At 39.6% G+C, this 26971-nt stretch overlaps 1 protein-coding gene across 4 annotated transcripts in view; it reads left to right on the top strand.

Annotated features, from left to right (window-relative positions):
- COL14A1 (collagen type XIV alpha 1 chain) overlaps positions 1-26971 on the top strand; it is a 181332-nt gene that overhangs the window by 44745 nt on the left and 109616 nt on the right. For all 4 annotated transcript variants that reach the window (XM_043507395.1, XM_043507394.1, XM_038393129.2 and 1 more), the window contains 11 exons: positions 298-453; positions 4047-4166; positions 6159-6323; positions 7426-7587; positions 9046-9197; positions 10658-10787; positions 14642-14787; positions 16537-16666; positions 19642-19781; positions 22020-22146; positions 25313-25452. In XM_043507395.1, coding sequence (XP_043363330.1) covers positions 298-453; positions 4047-4166; positions 6159-6323; positions 7426-7587; positions 9046-9197; positions 10658-10787; positions 14642-14787; positions 16537-16666; positions 19642-19781; positions 22020-22146; positions 25313-25452 — 1568 coding nt within the window. The remainder of the gene's footprint in view (positions 1-297; positions 454-4046; positions 4167-6158; positions 6324-7425; positions 7588-9045; positions 9198-10657; positions 10788-14641; positions 14788-16536; positions 16667-19641; positions 19782-22019; positions 22147-25312; positions 25453-26971) is intronic.

Here is a 26971-nt window from a genome sequence, read left to right as displayed (position 1 = left end):
AGCTGCCATTTGATGCTATTCTACCAATATAGCAGTTTATGCTTTTGTCTTCCTGGAACACTGTAATCAATACTTTTTCTAACATTAATTTTACACAACCAAATAAGAGTCTAGAATATATTGATAATATCTTATTAATGTATTTATTTTTAATAACTTTGCTCAGCATCATTTTTATGGTCTATAAAAGACTATATTGTCTCTTAAGTATTAAACTTAAAAGGAAAAATCCCAGAAACTTTTAATTGCTCCAGTATCATTATGATTACATTTTATTTTCCATTTTATGATTTACAGAAAGTCAGTTTACATGTAAAACTCCAGCAATTGCAGACATTGTGATCCTGATAGATGGCTCATGGAGTATTGGCAGATTCAACTTCAGACTTGTCCGGCTTTTCCTGGAAAATCTGGTTGGTGCCTTCAATGTGGGTTCTGAGAAAACAAGAATAGGTAAGATTTCTAAAGAAAATTCTGTAAATTCAAAGTTGAATTAAAACAAACAAAAAAGAAAACAACAATAAACCTTTGATTTCCAAGATAGTAATGAACTTAATTCCTATATATTTGTACAACATACATCATCCTCTTTATTTGTCATGAATAAAAATATTAGGACCTGATCCTGAAAGCACTGTACACACAGAATTTCCATTTAAATCAATGGGAGTAACATGAATGGAAAGCTTGTAAGATTGGACCCGATCATCGTACACAAGATATTTCTCATAATGAATTGTGATATTCATAAGAACATAAAAATGGCCATGCTCGGTTAGACCAATGGTCTGTGGAGCCCAGTATCCTGTCTTCTGACAATGACCACTGCCAGATGCTTCAGCAGGAATGAACAGAACAGCAATTTTGCATGATTCATCCCTTTTGTCTAGTCCCAACTTCTGGAAGTTGGAGGTTTAGGAACATCAGGAGCACAGAGTTGCATCCCTGACCATCTTGACTAATAGCCATTGATGGACCTATCCTCAATTAACTTATCTAATTATAGTTTTGTCCTTCATAACATTCCCTGGCAACAAGTTCCACAAGCTGACTCTGCATTATGTGAAGAAGTACTTCCTTATGCTTGTTTTAAACCTGATGCCTATTAATGTCATTGGATGACACCCAGTGTGATCTTATGCAGAGGGGAAACAACTTTTTTTTTCTTCATACCATTCATGATTTTTATATGGTTCTACCATATTTTGTCTCTTTTTTAAATTGAGCACTCCCAGTTTTTATAATCTCTCTTCATATGGAAGTGTTCCATACCACTACTTATTTTTGTTACCCTTCTCTGTACCCTTTTCCAATTCTAATATATCTTTTTTGAGATGAGGCAACCAGAACTGTATGCAATATTCAAGATGTAGGTGTGCCATGCATTTATGTAGTGGCATTATGATATTTTCTGTCTTCTTATATATCCTGTTCCATGCATTTATGTAGTGGCATTATGATATTTTCTGTCTTCTTATATATCCTGTTCCGAATATCTGTTCTTTTGATTGCGCTGCACATTGAGTGGATATTTTCAGAGAACTATCCATGATGATTCCAAGATCTCTTTGAGTGGTAATAGCTAATTTAGAAAACATATTTTTGTATGTATAAATGGGATTATTTTTTTCCAATGTGCATTACTTTGCATTTACCAACATTGAATTTCATTTGTCATCTGTAAAGACCTAATAAGTGATCTCACAAAACTAGATGACTGGGAGATCCCTTTGTATGTCTTAGTTAAGTACAAAGCTGACTACAATTTTGAGTAATTTTGTACTGTCTGCAAATTTTGCCACCACACTATTCCCCTCTTTTTCTAGATTATTTATGAATATGTTGAACAGCACAGTTCTAATACAGATCCTGGGAGGACCCTGCTATTTGCCTCTCTCCACTGTGAAAACTGACCATATATTCATACCCTCTGATTCCTATCTGCTACTGATCCAGGAGAGGACTTTCCCTATTATCCTATGACAGTTTAGTTAGCTTAAAAGCCCCTGGTGAGGAACATTGTCAAAGGCTGGTTGAAAGTCCAAGTACACTGTATCTGGATCACTTTTGTCCACATTTGTTGACCCACTCATAACGTTCTAATAGATTTGTGAGGCATGATTTCCCTTTACAAAAGCTTTGTTGACTTTTCCCCAACCATATCACATTTGAATCTAATAATTCTGTGCCTTACTATAGTTTCAAGCAATTTGCCTGGTACTGAAGTTAGGCTTACTGCCCTGTAATTGCCAGGGTTGCCCCTGGAGCCTTTTTTAAAATTGGCATTACATTAGTTACTCTCTAGTCATTTCATTCATAGGTTGATTTAAGTAATAGGTTACATCCTATAGTTGTTAGTTCTACAATTTCATATTTGAGTTCCTTCAGAGTTCTCCAGAACTCTCAAGGTACATCTGGCCCTGGTGACTTAATACTGTTTAATTTATCAATTTGTTCCAAAACCTTCTCTATTAACACCTCAATCTGGGACAGTTCCTCGGATTCGTCACCTAAAAATAATGCTTGGGTGTGGGGATCTTCCCTACATCCTCCACAATGAAGACCAATGCAAAGAATTCATTTAGATAGTCTACAATGGCCTTGTCTTCTTTGAGTCTCCTTTAGAACCTCAAGTGGCGGGTGACCCCACTGATAGTTTGTGAGGCTTCCTGATTCATAGATTCATAGATAGTAAGGTCAGAAGGGACCATTATGATCATCTAGTCTGACCTCCTGCACAATGCAGGCCACAGAATCTCACCTACCCACTCCTGCGATAAACCTCTCACCTATGTCTGAGCTATTGAAGTCCTCAAATCATGGTTTAAAGACTTCAAGGATCAGAGAATCCTCCAGCAAGTGACCAGTGCTCCATGCTACAGAAGAAGGCGAAAAACCTCCACGGCCTCTTCCAATCTGCCCTGGAGGAAAATTCCTTCCCCACCCCAAATATTCTGATGTGCTTAATTTTTTTTGCTGTTTTAGTTTTTGTGTCTTTAGCTAGTTGCTCTTCAATTTTTTTCTTGACATACCTTATTATATTTTTACACTTGACTTGCCAGAGTTTATGCTCCTTTCTATTTTCCTCAGTAGGATTTGACTTCCAATTTTTAAAGGATGCCTTTTTGCCTGTAACTGATGATGGCATTTTTTTGGTCCTCTTACTGTTTGTTTTTTTTAATTTGGGGTATACATTTAATTTGAACCTCTACTATGGTGTTTGTGAGTAGGCTCCTGCAGTCTGCAAGCATTTCATCTTTCCAACTGTTCCTTTTCATTTCCATTTAACTAGCTTCCTCGCTTTTGTGTAGTTCCCATTTTTGAAGTTAAATGCTACTTTTGCCCCTACAAGAATGTTAAATTTAAGTACATAATGGTCATTATGACTGATTGGTTCAGATATATTTGCCTCCTGGATGAGATCCTGTGCTCTCCTTGGGACTAAATCAAGAATTGACTCTCCCCTTTTGGGTTCCAGGACAAGCTGCTCCAAGAAGCAGTCATTTATTGTGTCTAGAAATTTTATCTCTGCATCTCTTCCTGAGATGACATATAGCCATATATTCATCTCAGGTTCTAAACTAGTGCCTTTTGAAATCAACAGAAAGACTCCTATTGACTTCAATTGGCATTAGATCAGGCCCTTACAGTGGAATTTTTAAATGAAGAAAGTGCCAACAGACGGTTTCTATCATGTTTAAAACTGATTTGAACAGTATATCATATCTGTTTTGCTACTTACATTTTAGCCTGTTCAAAGAGGCATTTAATAAAATTGTTCTCTTTCATGAAATGAGTTCTTGGAATCTTACTAAAGCCTGAAAAAAATGCACATTACCTTTTACTTAAATTTCTTATCACTTGAAAGAAAAACCTAGAAAATACATAGTGGAGTTGGCATCCAGAACAATTTAGGGAGGAATAAATTATTCTTTAGATTAAAGAGTTCAAAAGAGCCCTGTTATGATAGCAAACTACTGATAGCCTAGTGTGCCTATGCTTGAAAAAATGAATCTCATGCAATGTATTTATTTCTTGTTCACTAGGTCTTGCTCAGTACAGTGGGGATCCCCGAATTGAATGGCATCTGAATGCCTTTAGCACAAAGGATGCTGTTTTGGATGCAGTCCGTAATCTGCCATATAAGGGAGGGAATACATTAACAGGTACAGTATGTATTTTTGCATTAGCCACATGCTCCAAAATATGCCAGGCTGCATTGGCTTAGAGTATTGGGTTTGTTCTGTTTCTTAAAGGTGAATGTGCTATTTATTTTTGAAGTTTGCCTAATAGCTTGATCTGAAGTAGCTGCAGTCAATGGGAATCTTCATGTCTTCAGTGAGCTTTGACTCAGACCTCAATCTGCAAAATCTGAGTGTGTATGATCTGTTTATGCCAAAACTAAAAGCAAAGGAAGTTCACTTTTACATTCTGGAAAGAGGATAGAGCAGCAAAAGCCATTGACACTGTTCATACACAAAACTTCATTCAGTTGGAGAAAAAAAGTATGTTGTTTTAACATCTGACTGTTGGCCGTGGTAAATTTTCAAAGAATCACCTGGGGGTTTTAGACTCCCATTAACTTTCATGGTATTGAAACCCTGCATGGTTCTTTGGAAATTTAGTAGTGGATAGCTGCGGGATACTTGTCAATATGATAAAATATATATTCTCTGGAGAGGAATCCCATAGCATTAGTGCAACACTTAATAGTCTTGGCTCTCTTGTCTGGAGGATAATGGACTGAAAGAGTAAATTATTGCCAAACTGTTTTTTCCAGAGAGGCTTAGAAGTTCTCCCTTTTCTCCTCCACCAATCGCTATTTTGGTGGAAGGAATTATTATTGTTGGACTGGGAACAGAAGGGATATACTGTGGTACCATAGTTGAACTGATGCTTGATAGAAATACCAAGAAGCAAGTAATAAATCCACTGTGATGATTATATTCTGACATTAGAGGTGGCTTTTGCCTAACTAACTTCCTTTTAACTTTCAAATTAGAACCAAGTTGCCTCTCCCAAATCAGTAATAATCATTTTTTGACGTTACATTCTCTATTAGCTTAATTTAAGCTTTTCCTCAGCTTATGAGTGTAAAAAGCTTTAAAATAAAAGACTGTACTCAGCAACTGGATTTTAATGGCCTAAATTAAGTGGTAAATGGGTTTTTGTGCAACATTTTTGCAGGGGGTGAATTTCTCCCATAAAACTTAGCACTGTCAGCTCTCAGAGACTTCAGTGGGAACTGAGGGCAATGAAAGCTGCTCAGGATCTGTTCCGTATTCAGTGGAACTTGAAGAACCACTGCTGGGAGGGGTTTCAGGTTCAGGCCTGAAATTAGCAATCTGATTTCCTGTTTTAGTGACTTCTGCTGACAAACCAACAAAAGGCAGTTTCGTTACAGAAATATCATCAGTAATTTGACCAGCATTTCTAAAAATGTGTGTTAAACAGGATGTATATGTTACTGTTTGAAATACCAGTTCAGCAAATGACTTCAGCATGTGCTTAACTTTAAGCATATAAATAGTTCTGATGCTTTCAATCTTGAGAAGTCAGTGTTAATGGTAAGCATGTTTTTAGTTCTTTGCTGAATTGGAACTCAAATTTGCTAATAGATGAAATCCTCTAACTTCCCTAGTGGGGTAATATGCAGGGTAGTTGTAACCATACCAGCCCCAGGATATTAGAGAGACTAGGTCGATGAGGTAATATTGTTATTGGACCAAACTTCTCTCCAATAAAAGGAGAGCTCTGGTGGCTCAAAAACTTGTCTCTTTCACCAACAAAAGTTGGTCCAATAAAATATATTACCTCACCCACCTTGTCTCTCTGGTGGGGTAGGTATGTGAGTAGCTTAGTAGCCCAATTTAGTTTTAAACAAGTTTCTATTCTCTGTTGTAAATAATTTTATTGATTGGAAGGTTGCTGAGGACTGCTTCCATTTTTGCCCTGCCTTTAATTCAAGCTGCCTGCTTGGAACAGTATATTTTTTAAGTAAAAGTTTGTTCTCTTTAATAAGTTATTTTTCAGTAGGAGGTTTCTCAGCATTCTTTACTTTGCATAGAAAATTAAACTTCAAAAAATCAATAAAAATATCTGTGTTACATAACCAACTTTATTAGCCAAACCATTTTTTTATTTTTTATTTTTTTTAGGTCTTGCCTTAACTTTTATTTTGGAGAACAGCTTTAAGCCTGAAGCAGGTGCAAGACCCAATGTGTCCAAAATTGGTATATTGGTCACAGACGGAAAATCCCAAGATGATGTCATCCCACCTGCTAAAAATCTGCGTGATGCTGGTGTTGAATTGTTTGCTATTGGTATGTATTCTACATATCTATTTATTGCATTTTATTTTTTATAAGTCTGTGATCTGTCCATCTATTGTGACAGGGTTGGGCCAGATGGCTACAGGAGAGTAATAGAAGGCAGATATATTAGCCCCAGGTTAAGTAGGTCCCTTTTCCCTGGGTAAGGTAACAGGGAAGGTTCTAGAACAATCAGGAACTTTCTGGAGACAATTAAGACAGACAGGTTGATTAGAACACCTGCAGCCAATCAAGAAGCTGCTAGAATCAATTAAGGCAGGCTAATCAGGGCACCTGGGTTTAAAAAGGAGTTCACTTCAGTTTGTGGTGAGCATGTAAGAAGCTGGGATCAAGAGGTGCTAGGAGCTGAGCATGCATACAGTTGGAGGTCTGAGGAGTACAAGTATTAGCAGACACCAGGAAGAAGGTCCTATGGTGAGGATAAAGAAGATGTTGGGAGGAGGCCATGGGGAAGTAGCCCAGGGAGTTGTAGCTGTTGCACAGCTGTTCCAGGAGGCATTCTAGACAACTGTGTTCCACAGGGCCCTGGGCTGGAACCCGGAGTGGAGGGCGGGCCCGGGTTCCCCCCAAACCTCCCAACTCCTGGTCAGACACAGGAGGACTTGACCTGGACTGTGGGTTCATGAAAACTGCCAAACTGAGGGCCGTTGTGAAGCTCCAAGGCGAGCAAATCCACCAATAAGCGCAAGACCCACCAAGGTAGAGGAGGAACTTTGTCACACTATCTAGTATATTTATAAGGGTCCTATCATGTTTCTATCTGGATTAAGCATCAAAAATACTTTGGAAAATTTTAACTTTTTTCAGTGTCCTCTGACTATTAATGTAACTGGCATTTTAGCTGGATAAACATATGCTAGTTATCATCAGAATATTGCAAAGATGTCAGTAACACTTGTAATATTGAAAATTAACTGTTGTGATTAATTATAACTACCTGTAATTAACAGCTTGACTGTAGGCCTGATCCAAAGCAGTGAAATGGGGAAAGACTCCATAGACATCAGTAGGCTTTGGCCAGGCTGCATGGCTTAAATGTTACACCGATTTCTTTTGTTGCAAACATTGTCCTATTTTGTCTCTCCACTGTAAGGTGTGAAGAATGCAGATATAAATGAACTCAAAGAGATTGCCTCTGAACCGGACAGTACTCATGTCTACAACGTTGCTGACTTTAACTTCATGCACACCATCGTAGAAGGTCTTACGAGAACAGTGTGTTCAAGAGTGGAGGAACAGGAAAAGGAAATGAAAGGTAAATAAGAAACTTTGTTTGGTCTTGATATTATACCAGCAAATCCAGTTTTAGAATAGGGACAGTTTTGAACGGGTTTCTGACATTTTACTCTTTCTATGTATATTTTGCTACCAGGATACCACATTATCAGAGAAGGTATTTTTTCTGATGTGTATTTCATGCGTATGCTAATATCTTTTGCTTAGTTCCATGATAGCAATTTGTCTTTTGTTATTATAGTGTTAGGTTACATGAAAAAAAAGTGCATTCATTCTACTGTAGCTATCACCAGTGAACAGGTAAAAAGGGGTATTTTTTAGTGTGCAGGTTTGGAGATGAATTAGAGAAGGAATAAAGCTAGTTAAGGCTGTGCCCCGGTTTCCATTCTAATCCCTTGTTTTCTTAGTCTCATAACTTTGCCAAATGTTCACCTTTCAATTTGAAGTTTCTCAGGCTTGGTCTCTACATGAAGTTGCACTTTTTTATTTTTATTTTTTAATATCTGGGCAAAAAAACCAACCCAGCATTTTGGAGTACAAGAAAAGGTTGTGGGGATGGAAAAATTACAAGTACATAAAAATTCTGCTGAATCTTAGGACCTTTTGAGCAGCTGAAAATGCTAGGGGTAGAATGTTGACGTTCCTCAGAGAAATAGCCCTCCTTGAGAAAGTACCTTTTGAAATTGGCTGAGCTGTGACCCTGTAAAATCATATGCAGCAGATACAAATGCCAGATGTATTTCCCTAAGTTTATGAAGTGCCTCACTGAGGAAGGTTGCATTACACATGCACCTGAAGCTGTCTTCTGAAAAGATGTTGCATTAGTAGGCTTCTCTCTTCCCCCTGGATCCCCTAAGAATTACACAGATGGTAGGGGGATCTGTGACTGGCCATGGTTTGTGTGTGGGGGGAAGAGATGGCCATCAAAGGGCTCATGAACCAATGAAGTATCTTGGGAGGTGTGTGGGGGGGGTGATGTCTGCTGAGTGTAGCTCCAAGGTGCCTTGTCAGATGCCATCCCACCTGCAGACCTGCCAAGGAGTACAGGAGACGGGCTCTTTTACTGAGTTCTGTAGCAGGTTCACAGCTATGGAGATTCCTGGCTGGTTCTGGAACTTGGGGAAAGGATGTTTGGAAGCACCTGGGGAGGGAGTGAATACATGGAGGGCCAGGCAACCAGGGAAGCTTGGGAGAACCATTGCAGTTGTAATAGTATTTGTGCTGAAACCTTTGTGTGTGTTGTATGTAAAGTTTTCCACATAAACCAATGGAGGCCTGGTCCCACTGAGAATTGTATGTGTATTATTATTTTTATTATTTAGTTAGTTAATATTAAAAACTTCCTAAATAAACATGCCCTCTCCAATTAATTCAGTTTCTAATGATGAGAGATCTTTGGGAACTCAGCAATTAGAGCAAAAACAAATCATTATTTTACAGGAGTAAAAATAATTTCTTTATATTATCTCATATATAGGAACATTTGTTGCCACTCTTGGAGCTCCTACTGATTTGGTCACATCTGAGGTAACAGCCAGAGGATTCCGTGTTAGCTGGACCAATGCACCCGGCAAAGTGGAAAAATACAGAGTTGTGTACTATCCCACTAGAGGAGGCCAACCAGAGGAGGTAATGGAGGGGAAAATCCTATCAGTTTCATGACTGTGAGAACTTCTAGTAGACATAAATAGAAAGAATTCACCAATTGGGAATTAGAGCACTTGATCACAGGCCTGATGCTGCTTCCATTTAAGGGTACATCTACACAGTCAGTGGTAGCCCGTGGCAGCAAGTCTCTGAGCCCAGGTCGACATACTCAGACTTGTGGGACTTGCAATATTGCACTAAAAGTAGCTATGTAGACAGAACTTTAAATTGCAGCTTGGGCTGAAGCACAGGCTCTGAGGCCTGCTTCACAGCCTGAGCTCCATTTCAAGCCACAACATGTACACCACTATTTTTAGCTCGGTAGCGTGAGTCCATGAACCCAAGTACATTGACTCAGGCTTGGAGGCTTGCTACCACAGGCTGTGTAAACATGCACCACAGTCTGTAATTACATTGTTCAAGGATAGGACCTAAAATCCAATATGTAAACTGTGTTTTTATTTATACATCAGCTTTTCTTGTTGGACTAACTCTGTATGATGCATTTCAAAGGATACAAGACCAGAAAGGGGCAGACGGGATAGAGTTTGAGCTTTGGAAACATAACGCATTTTAAAAAAACCCATGGATGTAGAGTTGGGAATGGCTAAAACTGACCAGTACGGGGGCCAGATGGATATTTATTATTTGTGTAGCACCAATAGTTCACTAAGTGCTTTGGAGGTAGTGTGAAAACAAGGACACTGCTTGAAGTTTACAACTTAATCAGAAAACTTTCAGAACAGGATGGGAAGGGATGGAGAGTGGAGACAGGACAACAAAAGCAGTATAATTAAAGGGTGAGGTTAAATATGTTTTATTTTTTGAAGATATTTTGTTTTATTTTGGGGATTTTGTTGTTGTGGTGTGTGTATATGTATGTATGTGTGTATACACAGGTATGTGCATGCAGTACTATAATGAAATTTTGAATTACACAATAAATATATCAGAAAGTGGTACCTTAGAGACTAACAAATTTATTAGAGCATAAGCTTTCGTGACCTACAGCTCACTTCATCGGATGCTCTAATAAATTTGTTAGTCTCTAAGGTGCCACAAGTACTCCTTTTCTTTTTGCGAGTACAGACTAACATGGCTGCTACTCTGAAACATATCAGAAAGTGTCCATTACACAATATTCTTAATTTCCATTATGTTAATTGTATTTTTAACATTTCCATTGATCCAAAGTGCTGCTTTGTATTGCCTTAAGACTCCACGTTATGCATATTTTTGCCATTCTGTTTCCTGGCTACTGTACTGTATACTAAGATACAAATGTCACTTTTGCCGTGTTAAACATAGATAGATTAACATTTATGTATCATGCCAAGGAGTGTCTTAGAAATATGATAGATAAAACAAACTGATAAGATGGATTAAATAGTAATAAAATGAATTTATTTTATACTTATTTCATTGAATTTTTCCCCAAACAGGTAGTGGTGGATGGAAGTATATCAACAGCAGTTCTGAAAAACCTGATGTCTCTAACTGAATATCAGATAGCTGTGTTTGCTGTATATATAAGTGCTGCAAGTGAGGGCCTCCGTGGTAGTGAAACTACACGTAAGTATCCTCACTCAATTTGTTATGGACCTGACTCAGTAATACTGAACGCTGGGTGAGTAGGCACTGCTCAGTATGAGTAAGGGATGCAGAATCAAGTCTTTTTTTCTCTTCAGCTCTTTTTACTAGCATTGGCCGACATTTATTTATTAGATTTGGGCCTGAACTAAAGACTTGGGTCCAAATTCTCCCAAATTTTGAGCCAGTTACATTCTCTCTGTAATGGGCCAAACCAAGCCTCTAAATCAGTGCTACTCAAAGTGGTGGTCCGTGGACCGATGCTGGTCCGCGAGCCATCGGCTGCCGGTCTGCACGCACATTGGAAAAAAAATTGCCAGTCCCCAACCTCAGATAGCTTGAGAAGCACTGCTCTAAATCATAACACTCCTAGACTTTGAAACAGTTTGGAGCTGGATCTAAACTTTATGGCTTAGGCATACAGCCTTATTTCCACTTTTTGGCCTTAGTTCCTTAAGTGATGATGGGAGGTTCAGTGGATCGGGACTGTTCGGGACTGGAGAGACAAGTGTTTAATTTCCTGCTCTGCCACAGACTGCCTACATTTCTTTGGGAAGTGACTCTGACTTTCTGTGCCTCAGTTTCCCATCTGTGATAATTGTACTTTCCTACCTCAGGGATGTTGTAAGGATAATTACATTTAACACTGTGAAGTATTCAATAAGTAGCTTAGTGGGGTAGGCCCCTCTAAATCATATAACATACTTTTTATTTAATTTAAATATTTTTGCCCCAAATGTAATCATTTTGTCCCAGAAATATGACAGACCTTACACAGGGAAGGGAAGAATCATTTTTCCAGTTGAAAATACAGGGTGTAAGTTGGGCAGAATGCAATTATCTAGTTTGGGATTCAGCCAGAAAATCAAAGCTAACACTCCCAAACTTACAAAAAGTGAGATGGGATCTAGTTACATATATTTGAGACGTATGCCTTTTGTTTCATCCAAAAAAATTGAATCTCCAGCAGCACTATGTTCTATAACACCATGTTTGGAATTGGTTAATTTCTGATTCAGCGGGAAGAGTGTCACATACTGAGTCAATAGCATCATTTCCTGTTGCACCTGGTATTCCTTTGAAGTCACCTATTCAAGTTCTGACTAAGCCCAGCCCTGCTTATTTTCTGAGATCCGATCAGATCACAGCCCAAGGTGGTGTGGCTGTAAGCATTATATAAACAAATCTTTGAGTGTCATAAGTAATAGTCTGAAATGTGTAAGTATTAATCACTCCAGATTATCAAATATTTGCAGTTTGGAAGTATTTTTCATGATGCCAGTTGAAATCTGTGAAAAATTATACTTTACATTTTTTACCTTTTGTGACACTGACAAAATTAACCACAAATGTGAAAACGATCACATTTGTGTATATAATACATTAAAAATGACCTTACAGTAGTATGCTGTTTAGATAAATATATTCAGTGCCATAAATGCATAAAATACAGAAAAGTAAGAGAGAAAAGGCACTTTAGAGACTAACAAATTTATTTGAGCATAAGCTTTCGTGAGCTACAGCTCACTTCATCGGATGCATTCGGTGGAAAATCTACAGCTCACTTCATCGGGTGCATCCGATGAAGTGAGCTGTAGCTCACGAAAGCTTATGCTCAAATAAATTTGTTAGTCTCTAAGGTGCCACAAGTACTCCTTTTCTTTTTTGCGAATACAGACTAACACGGCTGCTACTCTGAAAAAAGTAAGAGAGGAGCCTATCTTTCCATCACTTTGAAAAATGCAAAATAAGTATCAAATGTATATTTATTTGAAATTCTTGCAAATTTCTTAAAGCTATATTTATTCTAGCTACTTTAAAATTTCCTCTTAATGTAATTTTTTTCAGTTATCGGCATTATTGGGTGTCTACCCCAGCTGCAAATTAACTTTGTCTAATATGCTCTTAAAGTTTTTACATTTGCAATTAATTTTAATTTGAAAATTGTAGCAGAAGCGCTCTCTCCTTCTTCCCATCTTTTTATCCCCCTTCTCTCTCTCCTTATTCTTTATTACTTGTTTTATTGGAGCACCTGGGAAACTTAGTCATGGACCAGGACCCCATTGTGCTAGGTTCTGTACAAACCCAAAACAAAAAATTTGTCCTTACCCCAGAGACCTTACAGCTAAGTATAATCCAAGAGACAACAGACAGAAATGGACAGACAAGGGAGTACAAGGAAACAATGAGATAATATTGGTCAACATGATGGACAATGGTTCCAGCACACCAGTACCCTATCTGTTATCAAACTTTTTGTAGGCATCACCAGAAAGGAGAGTTTTAAGGAGGGCTTGGAAGGATAATGAGGTAGCTTTGCAGTTGTTTATGGGGACCTCCTCCCAAGCATGAGGCGCAGCATAGGAGAAAGGATGAAAGTGCTTGTTTGAAAACTTAACAAGTGGCCAATGAAGACTGGACCAATTGGAGGCAGGAGTCAATGGCTCAATAGTGATTGAGAGATGGTAGGGAGGGTAAGGATAGGGCATGAAGGGCCTTAAAAGTGAAGACAAGTTGCTTATGTTTGATACAATAAAAGGTAGAGCCAGTGGAGGGAGTCAAAGAAAGGGATGACATGGTCAAAGCAACAGGCTAGGAAAATGATCTTAGCAGCAGCATTCGGAATGGATATGAGCAGGGTAAGATTGTATTTGTCAAGGCCAGAGAGAAGGATGTTGCAATAGTTGAGATGTGAGATGTTGAGAGCCTGGACGAGAATAAGGCATGATCCAGCTAGACCCTTTGACATGCTATAGATGGCCCTAATGGGAGAGGACTTAATCAACACAAGCACTAGTCGCCCTTAGTTTACTGAAGACCCTATATGCTGGCTGTGAAGGTGGCAGTCCACCTCCTCCAGCATGCCTAAGTTCCCATTTACATCTCCTGAATTGTTTTGCAACAGCAGCAGCAACCAGAAGCTAAGGTCCCACACTCACTGCACTAAAGACACTACTGCAGGACATAGTGCTGACATGAATATCAGCAGAGAGGCACTGGGATATATTCCTGCCAGAAGAACAAATGGGGACAGTCAGATAAATGCAAAATAGAGGGCTATTCTGAAGAGTTAAAGGGAACTTTTGTTTAAGAAAGAGACCCAGATTAGTTCTATGCTCCAATGGCACTGCCATAATTTAACGTGTCAACATGTTCATCCCCTTTAAGGACTTAGTTCAGCCTACTTAGTCACACACTCCTGACTGATGTGCAAGGCTAATTAAGGCAACCCAGGACCCTAGGCACAATCCCATGTTAGAACACTGCTCAGCCTTCTGTTGCTCCTCTTGCCCTTGCCCCCTCACCGTGAACATGCCTCCCACACATTGCGGGGTTGAAGAGATAATTGCCAGGCAGAATTTACCCCCTAAAAATTCAGAGCCCATGTGGCTGTCTATATGGTTTACCCCTAATGGTGGCCCTACTCACTCTCCACCGCCAATCCTCACCCCCATGCAGATCTAGAAGAGAGGTGGCGTGGGACCTGTGCATGGAGCAGTTTGGTCCAACTATATCTGTTAAATTGTTGAGGATTCTCCCAAGGGAAAGGGTAGAAGTCCTTGCTCTTGTAGGATTGAAAATTTGACTGAGGCAAAGTACTAGAAATGTTCTGTAAGAACAGTTCCTGTCTGGCGACTTGGATAGATGACAAAGCCCTTTTCCCAGCTCTCTAATTCAGAGATCTTTTTATAGCTCTTTGTTATTACGTCAAACAGTGTTTCCAGTGTTTACTCTGCTGGATTTCTTTGTGTTCCCGATAGTCAAACAAAATTTTATGAAATGTTAAGCAAGTTTTTTTAGATGCAATTGAAAACATGTACCTCTTTCTGTCGCAGTTGCTTTGCCTACAGCATCAAATCTGCAATTGTATGATGTGTCACAGAGCAGCATGAGAGCAAAGTGGAATGGAGTAGCGGGTGCCACTGGTTATATGATCCTATATGCTCCCCTCACAGAGGGACTGGCAGCAGATGAAAAGGAGGTAATGTATTTAGCTTTCATTTGGATTCTAGCTATTCAAAAACATAACATTTAAAAAACAAAATGTCAGATGGTCCTTAGCTTCAAATTTTGTCTATTTTCTAGCTTTTAAAATATCATACGTTACTGACTTTCTATGAAAACTGCATGCCAAGTAGTTATTTTTAATTTTCAGTACTTTCAAATTTGTCCTCATTAGAACAGAAGAAATGCCACAAATTATAGCTGAGTTAAACGGAGTCTCTTGAACTCATGAGGCAATATTGTATCATAGCATGAAGGCAAAAACGCAAACACAGAAAAAAAGAAATCAAAACACAAATGACTAGATATTTCTGAAAAATGGATTTAGAAGATCATGAAGTTTTAGTCTTTTTGTTTACAGTTGGACTTTTTAAAAAGTAAATCAACTTAAATTAGTAAATTTGACATTTCTACGTTTTGTTTTCATTCTAACTTTTATGTTTAATAAATGTCTAAAGTTTTTTGTTGGTCTTGTTTTTTAAGTTAGCTTTAGAAAGAATAAAACCATTAATTTTAAATGTGAATAACTCTGAGTAGAACAAGAATAACAGAGTAAGGTTCAGTTCTCGAATAGATAAAATGATAGGCAGAATATTATGCTGTCAATAGAAATATCACTGGATTTTTGGAAACCGATAATATAGAGTTAGTGTAGTCTTAGGGCTAAGATTTAAAATTGTTTTATGCTCCATTGACATATGAAATTAAGAGTATTTTATATAAGGACTCGCTGACAGCATGCAAATGCATGCAACATTCTGGAAAGGGTGTAGGAAGCCACTGAGAGCTCGAATAGACTTGTGTTCTTTGCAGAATGAGTAGCTATGATCAGGTAGCCCTCTTGAAAATGGGGCCTCATTGAAAGCTACCTGACATCAGCAAAACTGAGCCTCACCCTGTCGAAAGATCTTTCAATAAATAAATCAGCCCTGTTAATGCCGCACCTACTGAAGGAGCTCAAGGGGAAAATGGTACACACCTGAAATAGCAAAAAGCAAAACCAAGCCTCAGCCTGTAGACAGACTTCTGATTAATGAAGCAGAGTCCTTTCCCCTCATTGCAATATTCTCACTTCAGCAGTCATTTTGAGGCCATTAGTTTCCACTGAGCTGATATAAAGATTCAGCAGTCTCTTAGGCATAGATGCATATTGAAGAGAGGTTGAGGGCCGTTTGTTCTGCTACAACAGAGGACTATTGTGTTGTTGGTTATGTGGCTGGTCACCTTTATATCCTCTCCACCTTCATGTTAGGCATTTCCTTGGGGTGTTTGCCTTTTAGATAATTTTAGGTATTTCATTGCTCTATGCAATAACAAAACTGTTCACTGGCCCAAGTTCTGTGTTCAGGTACAGCTGATCAATTTCTTTGACTCAACCCAAAGCAAGATTTGACCCTACCAATTTCCTGTTTAACTACAGTGCTCAGAAGCCCCTGTTGAGCAAAGCACTTGAGCACATGCCTAACTTTAAGCACATGAATAGTGCCGTTGACTCTCAAAGGATTAATTGTATGCTGAAAGTTAGGTGCTCTGCTGAATTGGAGCCTAAATGGGCATATTGTAGCCTTTTACTTTTATTCAGTTTAATGGCATTTACCATTCTATAAAAATATTCTCTGTCCCTATTGAATATACTTTTCTCCTATACAAAAATGCTCCAGGCTTGTTTTTCTCCACTCATGAGCTAGTTTAGAAATAATGTGTCTATTATTCATATTACCTTTAGATGAAAATTGGAGAGGCCTTGACAGATATTGAACTGGATGGATTATTGCCTAACACAGAATATACAGTCACAGTTTATGCGATGTTTGGAGAAGAAGCTAGTGACCCCCTGACAGGACAAGAAACAACATGTAGGTCAGACACATCTGTATTCACTATACAGCAGTAATTAAACTCCAGGAGGTCTTTGTATGTATGAAAATAGATCTCAGATTTTAAAATCTGTATAGAGGAGTAACTCAGAGGAGATCATACTGTGCATTATGGTTTGGATGAGTTCAGTTTCCTGCTGCTGCTATTTAATTTAGACAGAGTACTGTATATGACAGGACCAGGTACAGTATATAATTCTCCACAAAGGAGCATGTTTTCCATAGACCAGATTCTAATACCTTTACTTATTTGTGTAGTGTCTTGTGCTGTTGATAGCCCTATTGATTTCAGTGGAACTAATTGCACAGGAAGATACTACTCAGCATGAGTGAGGGTGGCAGAATCTGGCCATATATTATTATTATTTATTTTATTTTATTATTTTATTACCTAGGACTACATTGTGGTTTTGTGAAACTGCCCTGCCTTTTCCCTCCCTTTTTTCTCTCTCCCTTTTTAGCATCTTGTTCCCCAGAGGGTCCAGGAATGAGTAGCACCAGCTCTTCCTAGCTCACAAGCACTACTATTGAGAGCAGTCTTTGTGCAGCTGCACAAGTGGGAAGGGAAGTTTCTTGCTTTCCCCTTGGGAAGGGTTGCTCTCAATCTGACACATGATACCAGATTCTGACCGGCCACCTTTTAAAATGAAAATTAATGATCTGATTAGACTTCGTTTGCTGTGAGGACATTATTAGTATCAGCTATTTACTTTTCTTCTTCAATTAATATATTTAGTTATTATTTACGTATTGCTGTCGGGGCACATAGCTCTTCACAGACAACTGTACAATCTAGAACAGGTAGCTAACACAGCAAATTAAGACATCAGATGGTTGGGGATGTAAGGGAATAATGCAATGAGAAGATGGAGAAGGCAGGGAAGCCCTCTTATAAGAGAGTAAAGTTCACTTGGATCATGACAGAGGACGCAAACCAAAGAGATCGAGAATTAATAATACTTGCGGCACCAGGAAGGGACCTGTGGGAGGCCGGGTGGCTGTTCTTGGACCATTGTTGTTTCTCCTTTTGTAGGTGGGAGATTGGTTGATGGAATTAAAAAGAGCACATGTGCCCCCAGGTAACTTCCTGTAGGTCCTTCTGTTTTTTCTGTTTACAACAGATCACATTTATAACAGGTTGTTGAAATGGGAGCTTCAGGGTGCATGGTCCCTTTCTGTTTTCTGATCCTATCACTTATTTTTTCCTTTCAGCCACAAGTATCGCTAGCTCTCAGTACTAGCACCAGGGTGGTCTTTGGCCAGTGCTGGTATTCAGTTGCTAATTAAGGGTCAGAGCCTGCCAAAGTTCAATGGTGGGGATGAAGGCTCCACATCACCAAGGACAGCATCTTCCTGCTGAACACTGCTATATCTAGGAGAGAGGGAGAGAAGGCAACAGTAGCACTAGTGTGGGACAGAACCCCTCTTGGAAAAAGGAGCAGGAGAAGCCTCCTGCAGAACTAAGGGTTGGAGAGCACCCTCATTTATGATAGGTAGCATGTTTTTAATAGGCAGTAAGTGCCAGGCAGTCCAGGTTCTGTTCTCTCCTTGCATTACTGGATCTGCATAAATCTGTATGCCTCCTTCCGGCACAGCTTCTATGCATGGGACAGAATGGAACCCAGAAACAGGCAATAGTACCTGCGCCCTCCCACAGGGAGGGGAAACTAGGAAGCAGACTGAGACTGTATATATAGCATAGTCCCCTCTTCCACCCCTTTATACCAGTCAACCAGTATATAGTGGGAAGAAAGCCTTAACTGCTTGGAGAACACTCCATCCATATGTAACCTTGCCTACAGAGGAATCTCATATGTAATCAGGGACAAATGTAATAAGTGTTGAACAGCTAGCAGCTCTATAAATCTTGTCAGTTCCCTCTGCCCAAGAACTGGAGAAATCTCTGGTCAGATGTTCCATTAGACTTATGGAAGGCTAACTTTCACCTAACTTTCTCATATGCTGAAGAGAAATCATCCTGAATTCACTTAATTTCTGATCTTAGAAACCTTTTTCCCTTTGCTAAGGTCTTTAAAAAACAAACTGGTTTTTGTCAGTCCTGAAAGTTCCACAATAAGTTGAGTATTCTGTGAACATATACAGTGTGCATTTACCCTTCTGCTGAACTTGGATTAGGAAAATATGAAGGTAACGTAATGGATTTGTGAATGAAGTTTGGTGTTAACTAAAGCTGAACTAATAATGGAAATGTTTTCACGAATATTCATTTGAATTTACCATGTTTGCCATCTTTTTGTTTTCACTTTCTGCAAATATTTGACTGTTTGAGCATCACTAGCATAAAAAGATGTGAAAAAATGAATTTTGAGGTCAAATATTCTCCATATATGAATTGTTATGGTGTATTTGCATTTAACACTTGCAATTCCCTTTGTGGTTAGCTATAAACATCACCCAGCATTATCTGTTTCTTGATTAGATGACTTTTGAAACTACCATATAATCATTTAAAAGATGCCATTTCCACTAACAAACACATGGAGCACAGATACAGTTAACACAAATCAATTTACAAATCCAAATGCACAGGTGAGAAAATGTTGTACAATATAAATCCAACTCTGCTATCCAGCAGCAAGCAGGATCCCCACTTCCATTTCTTTCAATTTCAGTATTCAACAGTGATGATGGCACTTATACTTGCCAATGCTTTAGCTTCTGATTCAGCAAAGCAGTTAATCACATACTTAATTTTAACCACAAATTGAAATCAGTGGCACTACACAGCCATTAAATTTAAAGATATGCTTAAGTACTTTCCTGACTAGTGGTCTAAACTGAAAAGGGTATAGAAACAAACCTGTCAGTCATATTGCTTAATATTATAATTTTTAAAACAAAGCGTTTTATGTTCATTGTCAAGAGAGAAAGTGCTTTGTGGATGAAATAAAAGACAGAACTATTTTCATGACTGTAACTATTTATTTTTCAAGTGCCTTTAAGTCCACCCAGGAACTTGAGATTTTCAGACATCGGACACAGCACTTCCAGGATAACATGGGATCCTGCTTCCGAAAAAGTTAATGGTTATCGTATTGTGTATGTTAAAACTGATGGGACAGAAACCAATGAGGTAAGCAGTTAATAATGTACCATATTCTTATTTTTAAGTGTAATTTCTCTAAACAAATCAGATCTTTCAAGCTGTAACAAAAGATTTACTTATAATTTTCAAACTCTGTGCATGGAACATTATGCTTAATACAGGGCATGTATTCAGAGTGCGTCACACCCATGTGGGGTCTGATCCTGCAAAACCTTACTTGCATGAGCACTCCTTCCTTATGCGCATAGTAAAGTGAATGGAACTATTCAGGTAAGTAAGTGTTTGTAGGATCTGACCTTTGACCTAAGTCAGTGGTTCTCAAATTTTTGTACTGGTGACCCCTTTCACACAGCTAGCCTCTGAGTGCGACCCCCCCCTTATAAATTTAAAACACTTTTTTATATTTAACGCTATTATAAATGCTGGAGGCAAACGGGTTTGGGGTGGAGGCTGACAGCTCGCGAACCCCCATGTAATAACCTCACAACCCCCGAGGGGTCCCACCCCCCAGTTTGAGAACCCTGCACCTAAGTGGACAGTATCCAAAATACCTACTGTGGATCAGCCCAGATAATGAAGCTCCCAGACTTCTGTGGGCTCTGAGTTTAAGCTCATTTTTAAAAAAAATTTACCCAAAAACTTGGCTGCCTGGGATTTTACTACATTTTGTTAATTTTATTGCTATAGTTACATATAAGAGGAAAAACTGACTTCCAACAGAAGTAGGATTTGGCTCAGAATAGGTATGAGTATTTTCTTTAGGCAGGATATCACTTGGCTTTAACAACCTATTTCAGATTTGGAGTCTCAGGGTATGTCTATACTGCAGTCAGATACCCATAGGCTGGCCCATGCCAGCTGACTCGGGTTCATGGGGTGTGGGCTGCGGGGCTGTTTAACTGCAGTGTAGACTTCCAGGCCCAGGCTGGAGCCCGGGCTTTAGGACCCTGCAAGGTGAGCCTGAATCAGCAGACCCAGGGGCAGACATAGGTTTTTAATCGCAGTGTAGGCATTCCCTTAGTTATAATAGAACTAGAAGAACTTTCCTTATAGCTTTCACCAGTATATGCACCATTAGCAGCCTCTCTAAATGTAATGAAACATCTTACTACAAAAATCAGATGAAATATATGAAAAACGTTTAAATAAATAGTTGCAGTAAATGGAGCCAATCATATAAACAGACCATATCCTGTACAAATAAAATATGATATAAAAGCTTCTGACATTAGCCTGTGGCTATGACTATTTAGAGTTATCAGTTCTTTCTTACAAATGGGATAAATATCCATATTAAACTGAGACAGGTTACCCCCAAGTTTGGAAGACAATGTACCTCATGGGTGGCAAAGCTATGAGTAGTTTTTCTTTTAACTTTTGTCAATAAATTAATCTTCACTTAATCCCATTCTGTAGTTTATTTATAATCTGGGCATCTCTGAGGTTTTTAATGTCTGTCTACACCATCACCATGGTATGTGAACATCTCAGATACATAGTAATGTAATATGCCTACTTTATATGGTGAGAGCATAACATGTAATGTGTTAGTGATATATATTCTGCAGTTTTCTTGCTCATAAAATAGGTGGCATATTTTTTCCAGTTTGCTTTGGTTTTGTGTCTTATTCTTTGTGCCCTGATCTGACATGACATTGAATGCCCTGATATACAGCTAGTTTATGCAGTTTTCTGAGGTTTATGTCTCTTTTAATGCCACATTAAATGTACTCTGGCTGAAGACCAAAGAAAACTGTCATCATTTTTTATTAGAGGGAGAAGGGGTGTGTCTGTGAGGTAATATCTTTTATAGGACCAACATCTGTTGGTGAAAGAGACAAGCTTTCACCAACAGAAATTGGTACCATAAAAGATGTTATCTCAACTACCTTTTAACTTTAATACCCTGGAACCAACATGGCTAAACAACCCTGCGAACATCTTTTTGTGACAAATATTAAACATAAAAAACTCATATGTCAGAAATGTCTTGATACTTGTGGCTTCTCTAATTCTCCCTTCCTCCAGTTTGCTACAATCTAGACTATCTAATTTTAATAGGTTTTGGTGACCTTGATTTTACCTTAATTCATAATGTAAATGTTGCATATAATATAATTTGTGGCTCTTTTCATAATTGCATGGTATTCTCTGTCCATATCCATTGCTAGCCAGCCGAGTTGCAGGCACTGATAACGTAAAAGGGGTTGGTTTCCTGTATTCCTAGCACATGACAGTATCTATTACAAATTATTAATTCTGCAGGTGGAAGCTGATCGCGTTTCAACATATACCCTGAAAAGGCTGACATCCCTTACAGAATATACTGTTGCCATTTTTTCCCTCTATGATGAAGGACAGTCTGAGCCGCTGACTGGCAGCTTTACTACAAGTAAGCCTAACTGCATATTTGAAGGCTTTCCAAGAACACCTTTGATATTCACTTACTTTTTTGGAAAGCAAGACCAGTAACTGTGACAGTCTCCAATTGTGATTACAAAATATCGGGGTGTTTTTGCTTTTTTATTCATTTTGGGAGCATTATACCACTAAAATGTAGCAAATAGCATCTCCACTGTCAGATTACTCGGTGTTTATAAAAAGTAAAAAGTTAAGGACTGGAAGGCTTAGAAAATCTAAAATTACTGAACTAAACTTTTTTTTGCTCTTTTAGACCATGTAAATTTCTTTGCAGAATCTGCAGTGTAGTACACATTTTGCAATCTCTCATCTAGCAGTGTAAAGTAGTTGGAAGTTTGCACTCATTCCCTGGAAATGAGCATCTGCATTCTTCTCTTGTGAGAAACTTTTTAGTCCTTCAACTTTATTATGTCCTGACTGTGGAACCAAAGCTGCAAACCTTGCTTATGTGAGTAATCCATGACATCATTAAAATACTCATCTGATCAAGGATGTAAAGGTTGCAGGAGCAGCGATATTTTGTATCCTTTATTTCTAGTAAAGTAGTAAAATAATTTTTTGGCAGAGGTTGCCAGGTCATACACTCACTTTTATGGCATTTCTCCATATGTCTTTGTGTAACATGATAACATTCGAATGCTACATCAGGTCAATTCCAAGATTTCAATGAATGTTCTAGGCATCAGTGGCCAGAACTCTATTGATTTTTGGGAAAATTAGAAAAGGAAAAGGAGGGAAAAGAGGAGGCATAGTCAAGCTCTGTCATCTGTTTAGCACAGTCACAGATTCAAGCACCTCTGCAATTGTCTATAAATCAAATAACTGGTTGATGGCACCCATTACTGTCTAGCATAACGATACCCCTCACTCTTCTCCTCCCAATGGAATTTAAAATGCTGACACCCTGAACTACTCCTCTCCAAAGCACAAAATAACTGAGGGGCAGGGGAAATGGTGCCTGGCATGCACACACAACCCCTGTGTGTGTGTGTAAGAATGGAAGACCCTGGCATAGGGAAAAGGGACAGATGAAGAGAAATGGGTGCACACACAGCCTTTGCCATGGCAGGTGGGTAAAATGGGGAGCCTAGGTATGCGGGGAAGTGGGAGGAATGAGGGGACACACAGAACCTCTGATACAGGGAAGATTGGAGGAGATTGCAGGGAGTCCCTGAAATTGAGGGGGATGGGAAGATGGCACACAGTGAGCTTGTGAGATGAAATGGAGGGATGCAAGGAACTGCTGGTGTGTGTAATGAACTTGGCCTACACAAGTTACCCATCGTGGGCGGTGAGTATAATAGCCAGGGGAGGCTAAGCCTTCCCTGGCACAGCCACTGCTGCCCCGCCGCCGGATGCCTGGGCTGTGGTGGCCCTGCCTTCGCTCCAGCTCTTCTCATCCCTGCTCTGCCCCTTCCCTGAGGTCCCCACCGCTGCCTGGTGAGTCCCTCCTCTCCTCCACTGCCCCCCTTTCCGGAGGCGCTCACCGTGTCCCTTCTTTCCTGCGAGACCGCCCCCCCCCACATCCCTCCTCACACCCCCACCCCCACGGGGGAGCGGGGTGGAGGAGAGGAGGGACACGGCGGGCAGTGGGGGCCTGGCAGAGGAGCGGGGAGGAGAGAAGGGATGCAGTGAACGGCAGTGGGAGGGCTGAGCGGGGATGGGGCGGGGCCTGGTGCTGAGCGGGGGTGGAGTGTGGGCAGGGCCGCGGGAAGAAGAGGCGGGATAGGGAGCTAGCCTCTCCCAGGGGAAGCTTCACCTGCTGGCCATGCTACCAAATAGCGACACCCTTGTTAAAAATAAGATAAAGGGCCTGATCCAGCGAGGTGCTGAGCAGCTTTGGAGGGGTGCTGAATGCCCTCCATTCCTGGGCATTCATAACATGAAGGTGTTTCCATTTGCCCACAGGAAGTATGGATGTAATGAATTGCAAAAGTATATAACCACATTTTATGTTCACAAAGAACATACATACCTCATGTAATAAGCTCTCATTTGTTTTACGAGTCAAGCCTCAAATCTCAGAAGGAGGTTTAGAACCAGACTGACATTTATTCGTCTATCCAGGATTTGCATTTATGACTTAAGATGTAGAAGGATTTTACTCTTCCATAGATTTGTCTGCTCTCTCCACATGCTGTGATGCAGAAATGTGGCCCCTAAACACTACTATCAGGAATCAAGTTACAGAGCTAGAAAATCCAATGTTGCTGGCACTGTTAACTAAGAGATGTCTACACAGCAAAAAAAAAAAAAAAAAAAAAAAAAGACAGCAGAGAGCCTGAGTCAACAGACTCTGCTGCGGGGACTCACACTGTGGGGTGAAAAATAGCAGTGTAGATATTCCGGCTTGGACTGGGGCCCAGGCTCTGAGACCCTCACCCATTGCTGGATTTCAGAGCTCAGGTTCCTGCCTGAGCCTGAACATCGACATGGTTAATTTTAGCCCTTCAGCACCAGCCTATATCTGGCAACCCAAGCTCTGAGACTCATTGCTGTGGGGATTTTCATTTATTTATTTATTTATTTTTGCTGTGTAGATGTCACTTAAGTACAGTTTTTCTGAGCAAAGTAATGTTTTCATAAAACAATAATACCAATAAAATTTCCTTTTTCCTATCCTTTGCCTCCCTGCCTATTTAGACTGTGAGCCATTTAGGTGAAAGAACTGTGTTGTGTTTGTATAATACCTAGCACAGTGGCATCTTGATCTTGGTTGAGGCTTCGAGGCACTATCGTAATATAATTAATAAGAGGGTGATAATGTTGCTCACTCGATGGCTAAGTAAGTATATCAGGGTGAAAATACCGAGCCTCCTTGAGAATCACCAAGTGTGAGTATAACCAGAGGTACCTTTGATAGCTATCCCTTATGTTCTATTTTGTGTAGGTAGCTATAGCTAAAAAAGTCACAGAAAGTTAGAGTTTAAGGCCAGAAGTACCCAGCAGATCATCTAGTCTGACCTCCTATATATCACAGACCACCACCAGCACCTGCACAACAAACCCAACAACTGAAATGAGACCAAAGTATTACAGCCCACAAAGGGCTTGTTGAACATCACCATTTTGTGTAGTTTTAAGATTTTTACAAATTTTAACTTCTTCTTCTTCTTTTGCATAACATTGTTCTGCAGAAAAAGTTCCAGCCCCACAGTATGTGGAAATAGATGAAGTATCAACAGATAGTTTTAGAGTCAACTGGAAGCACATCTCCTCTGATATTGCTCGCTACAGATTGGCATGGACCCCCCTGAATGGGGGTGCATCTGAAGAGGTGAGTTTTCTTGACTTTCGTAGGCCCTGGTATGGACGCTTCACAAATGGAAGAGGAAATACATTCCACTTTGAGAGGCCCAGTGCTGTAGAAAATATAGTGCCAGCTAAGCAAAGCAAAATCCCAGTAATCTGATGCATCGCAGTTTGACTTATTCAGAGGACAGCCTGGTTTACCACGAAGCCCTCCAAAATTAAATTGAACCAATGTTTCAGCGTCTCTTTGTAGATAAACCCTGAGGGAAGAGAACTCATGGAAATTAGCTATCTAATCTCTAATGCGCCAATTACCATAGAACCTGCCTTCCATTCTCTCTTACTCCCAATTCTTGGAATGCTCAAATTCTTCCGCTTCCCAGTGAAAAAGATGAAGGTAAACAAGATGATCACTCCAGGGGAGGGTGGGTGACGTGCCCAGCAAAGGGATGAGCATATGTTCTAGATTTGTTTAATCAATTGGAAACAGTAAAACTTTCTATAAAACCATAGATTCAAAACATTTGACAAAGTTTACACACAATAAATTACAGTGGTATCCTGTGTTTGTGTTTCTCCTCTTTCCCCTTTCTCTTTCTGAGCTCTACTTTTCACTCTAGATCATCATCATGCATCTCTTTCTCTATAGCTGTGCTTGTCCTCAGGCAACATTTTTAAATGATTGTTTCATCCTTTTAAAAGGTTTTGTTTTGTTCTTTAGTTCAAGATTTTTTTCTTTATTTATCCTTTTTGCTCATATTTTTAACCTTTGCTTGTCTACCTTTCATCTCTCTCTGTCCTATTCTCTCTCCATCCCTTTTTCTCTATTCACTGTTTGCCCAGTCTCTCACCACTTACTCTTTTCTCTTTAATCCTCTGTGCCCACATTTTTCTACTCAGTGATATGATCCTCTACTGTCCCACCCCACCTCGGTTCCTCTCCTCTTTCTGCTAGTGACTCCATTGTGGAAGGGGAGAGCATCTCCCTTTGCACTATGCCATCTGTGGGGGTAGAGGAAGCACTGCCAGATCTGGGTTTTTGGCAGCATTTCTTCCTCATCTGTAGCAGAGAAGAAGCCGTGTGAGTAGGACTCAATCCTACTAGTACAGTGAAGCTGGAGCTTTTCTGGAAAATAGCCTTGCCCTATTTCTGTCTTCCCACACCTGGACAGAGATGCATGATGAGATGAATTTCAAGGGTAAGCAAGCAAAAGTAGGAATTTGTAAGTGAGCTAGTTGATAGGCCCGTCACGCACTGGAGTTCCCCTGCTCATGAAATGGGTTAGGGTTCCCCTTTTCCTGGACTCACTTTTTACTACGTTTATTTCAAGTACCTACCCTGAAAATGTGGTTGCCAATTGGTCTCTTTGACTGGTGTGTATTTTGGATTGGAGCTTATTATTGTCCTTTTGTTATTTTTTTAAATCACTTTGTGTTAGTCTATAAAATTATCATGAAATATCTGCTGATATGGGGTCCCTCTCTTATCAGGGAGAATGGTTCACTCATTGGAAAATGCTGCAGAGTGCTGATATTTTTACATT

This window comes from Dermochelys coriacea, chromosome 2, assembly GCF_009764565.3.
Source record: "Dermochelys coriacea isolate rDerCor1 chromosome 2, rDerCor1.pri.v4, whole genome shotgun sequence".
Taxonomy (NCBI): domain Eukaryota; kingdom Metazoa; phylum Chordata; order Testudines; family Dermochelyidae; genus Dermochelys; species Dermochelys coriacea.
This window is presented reverse-complemented; position numbering and strand designations above follow the sequence as displayed.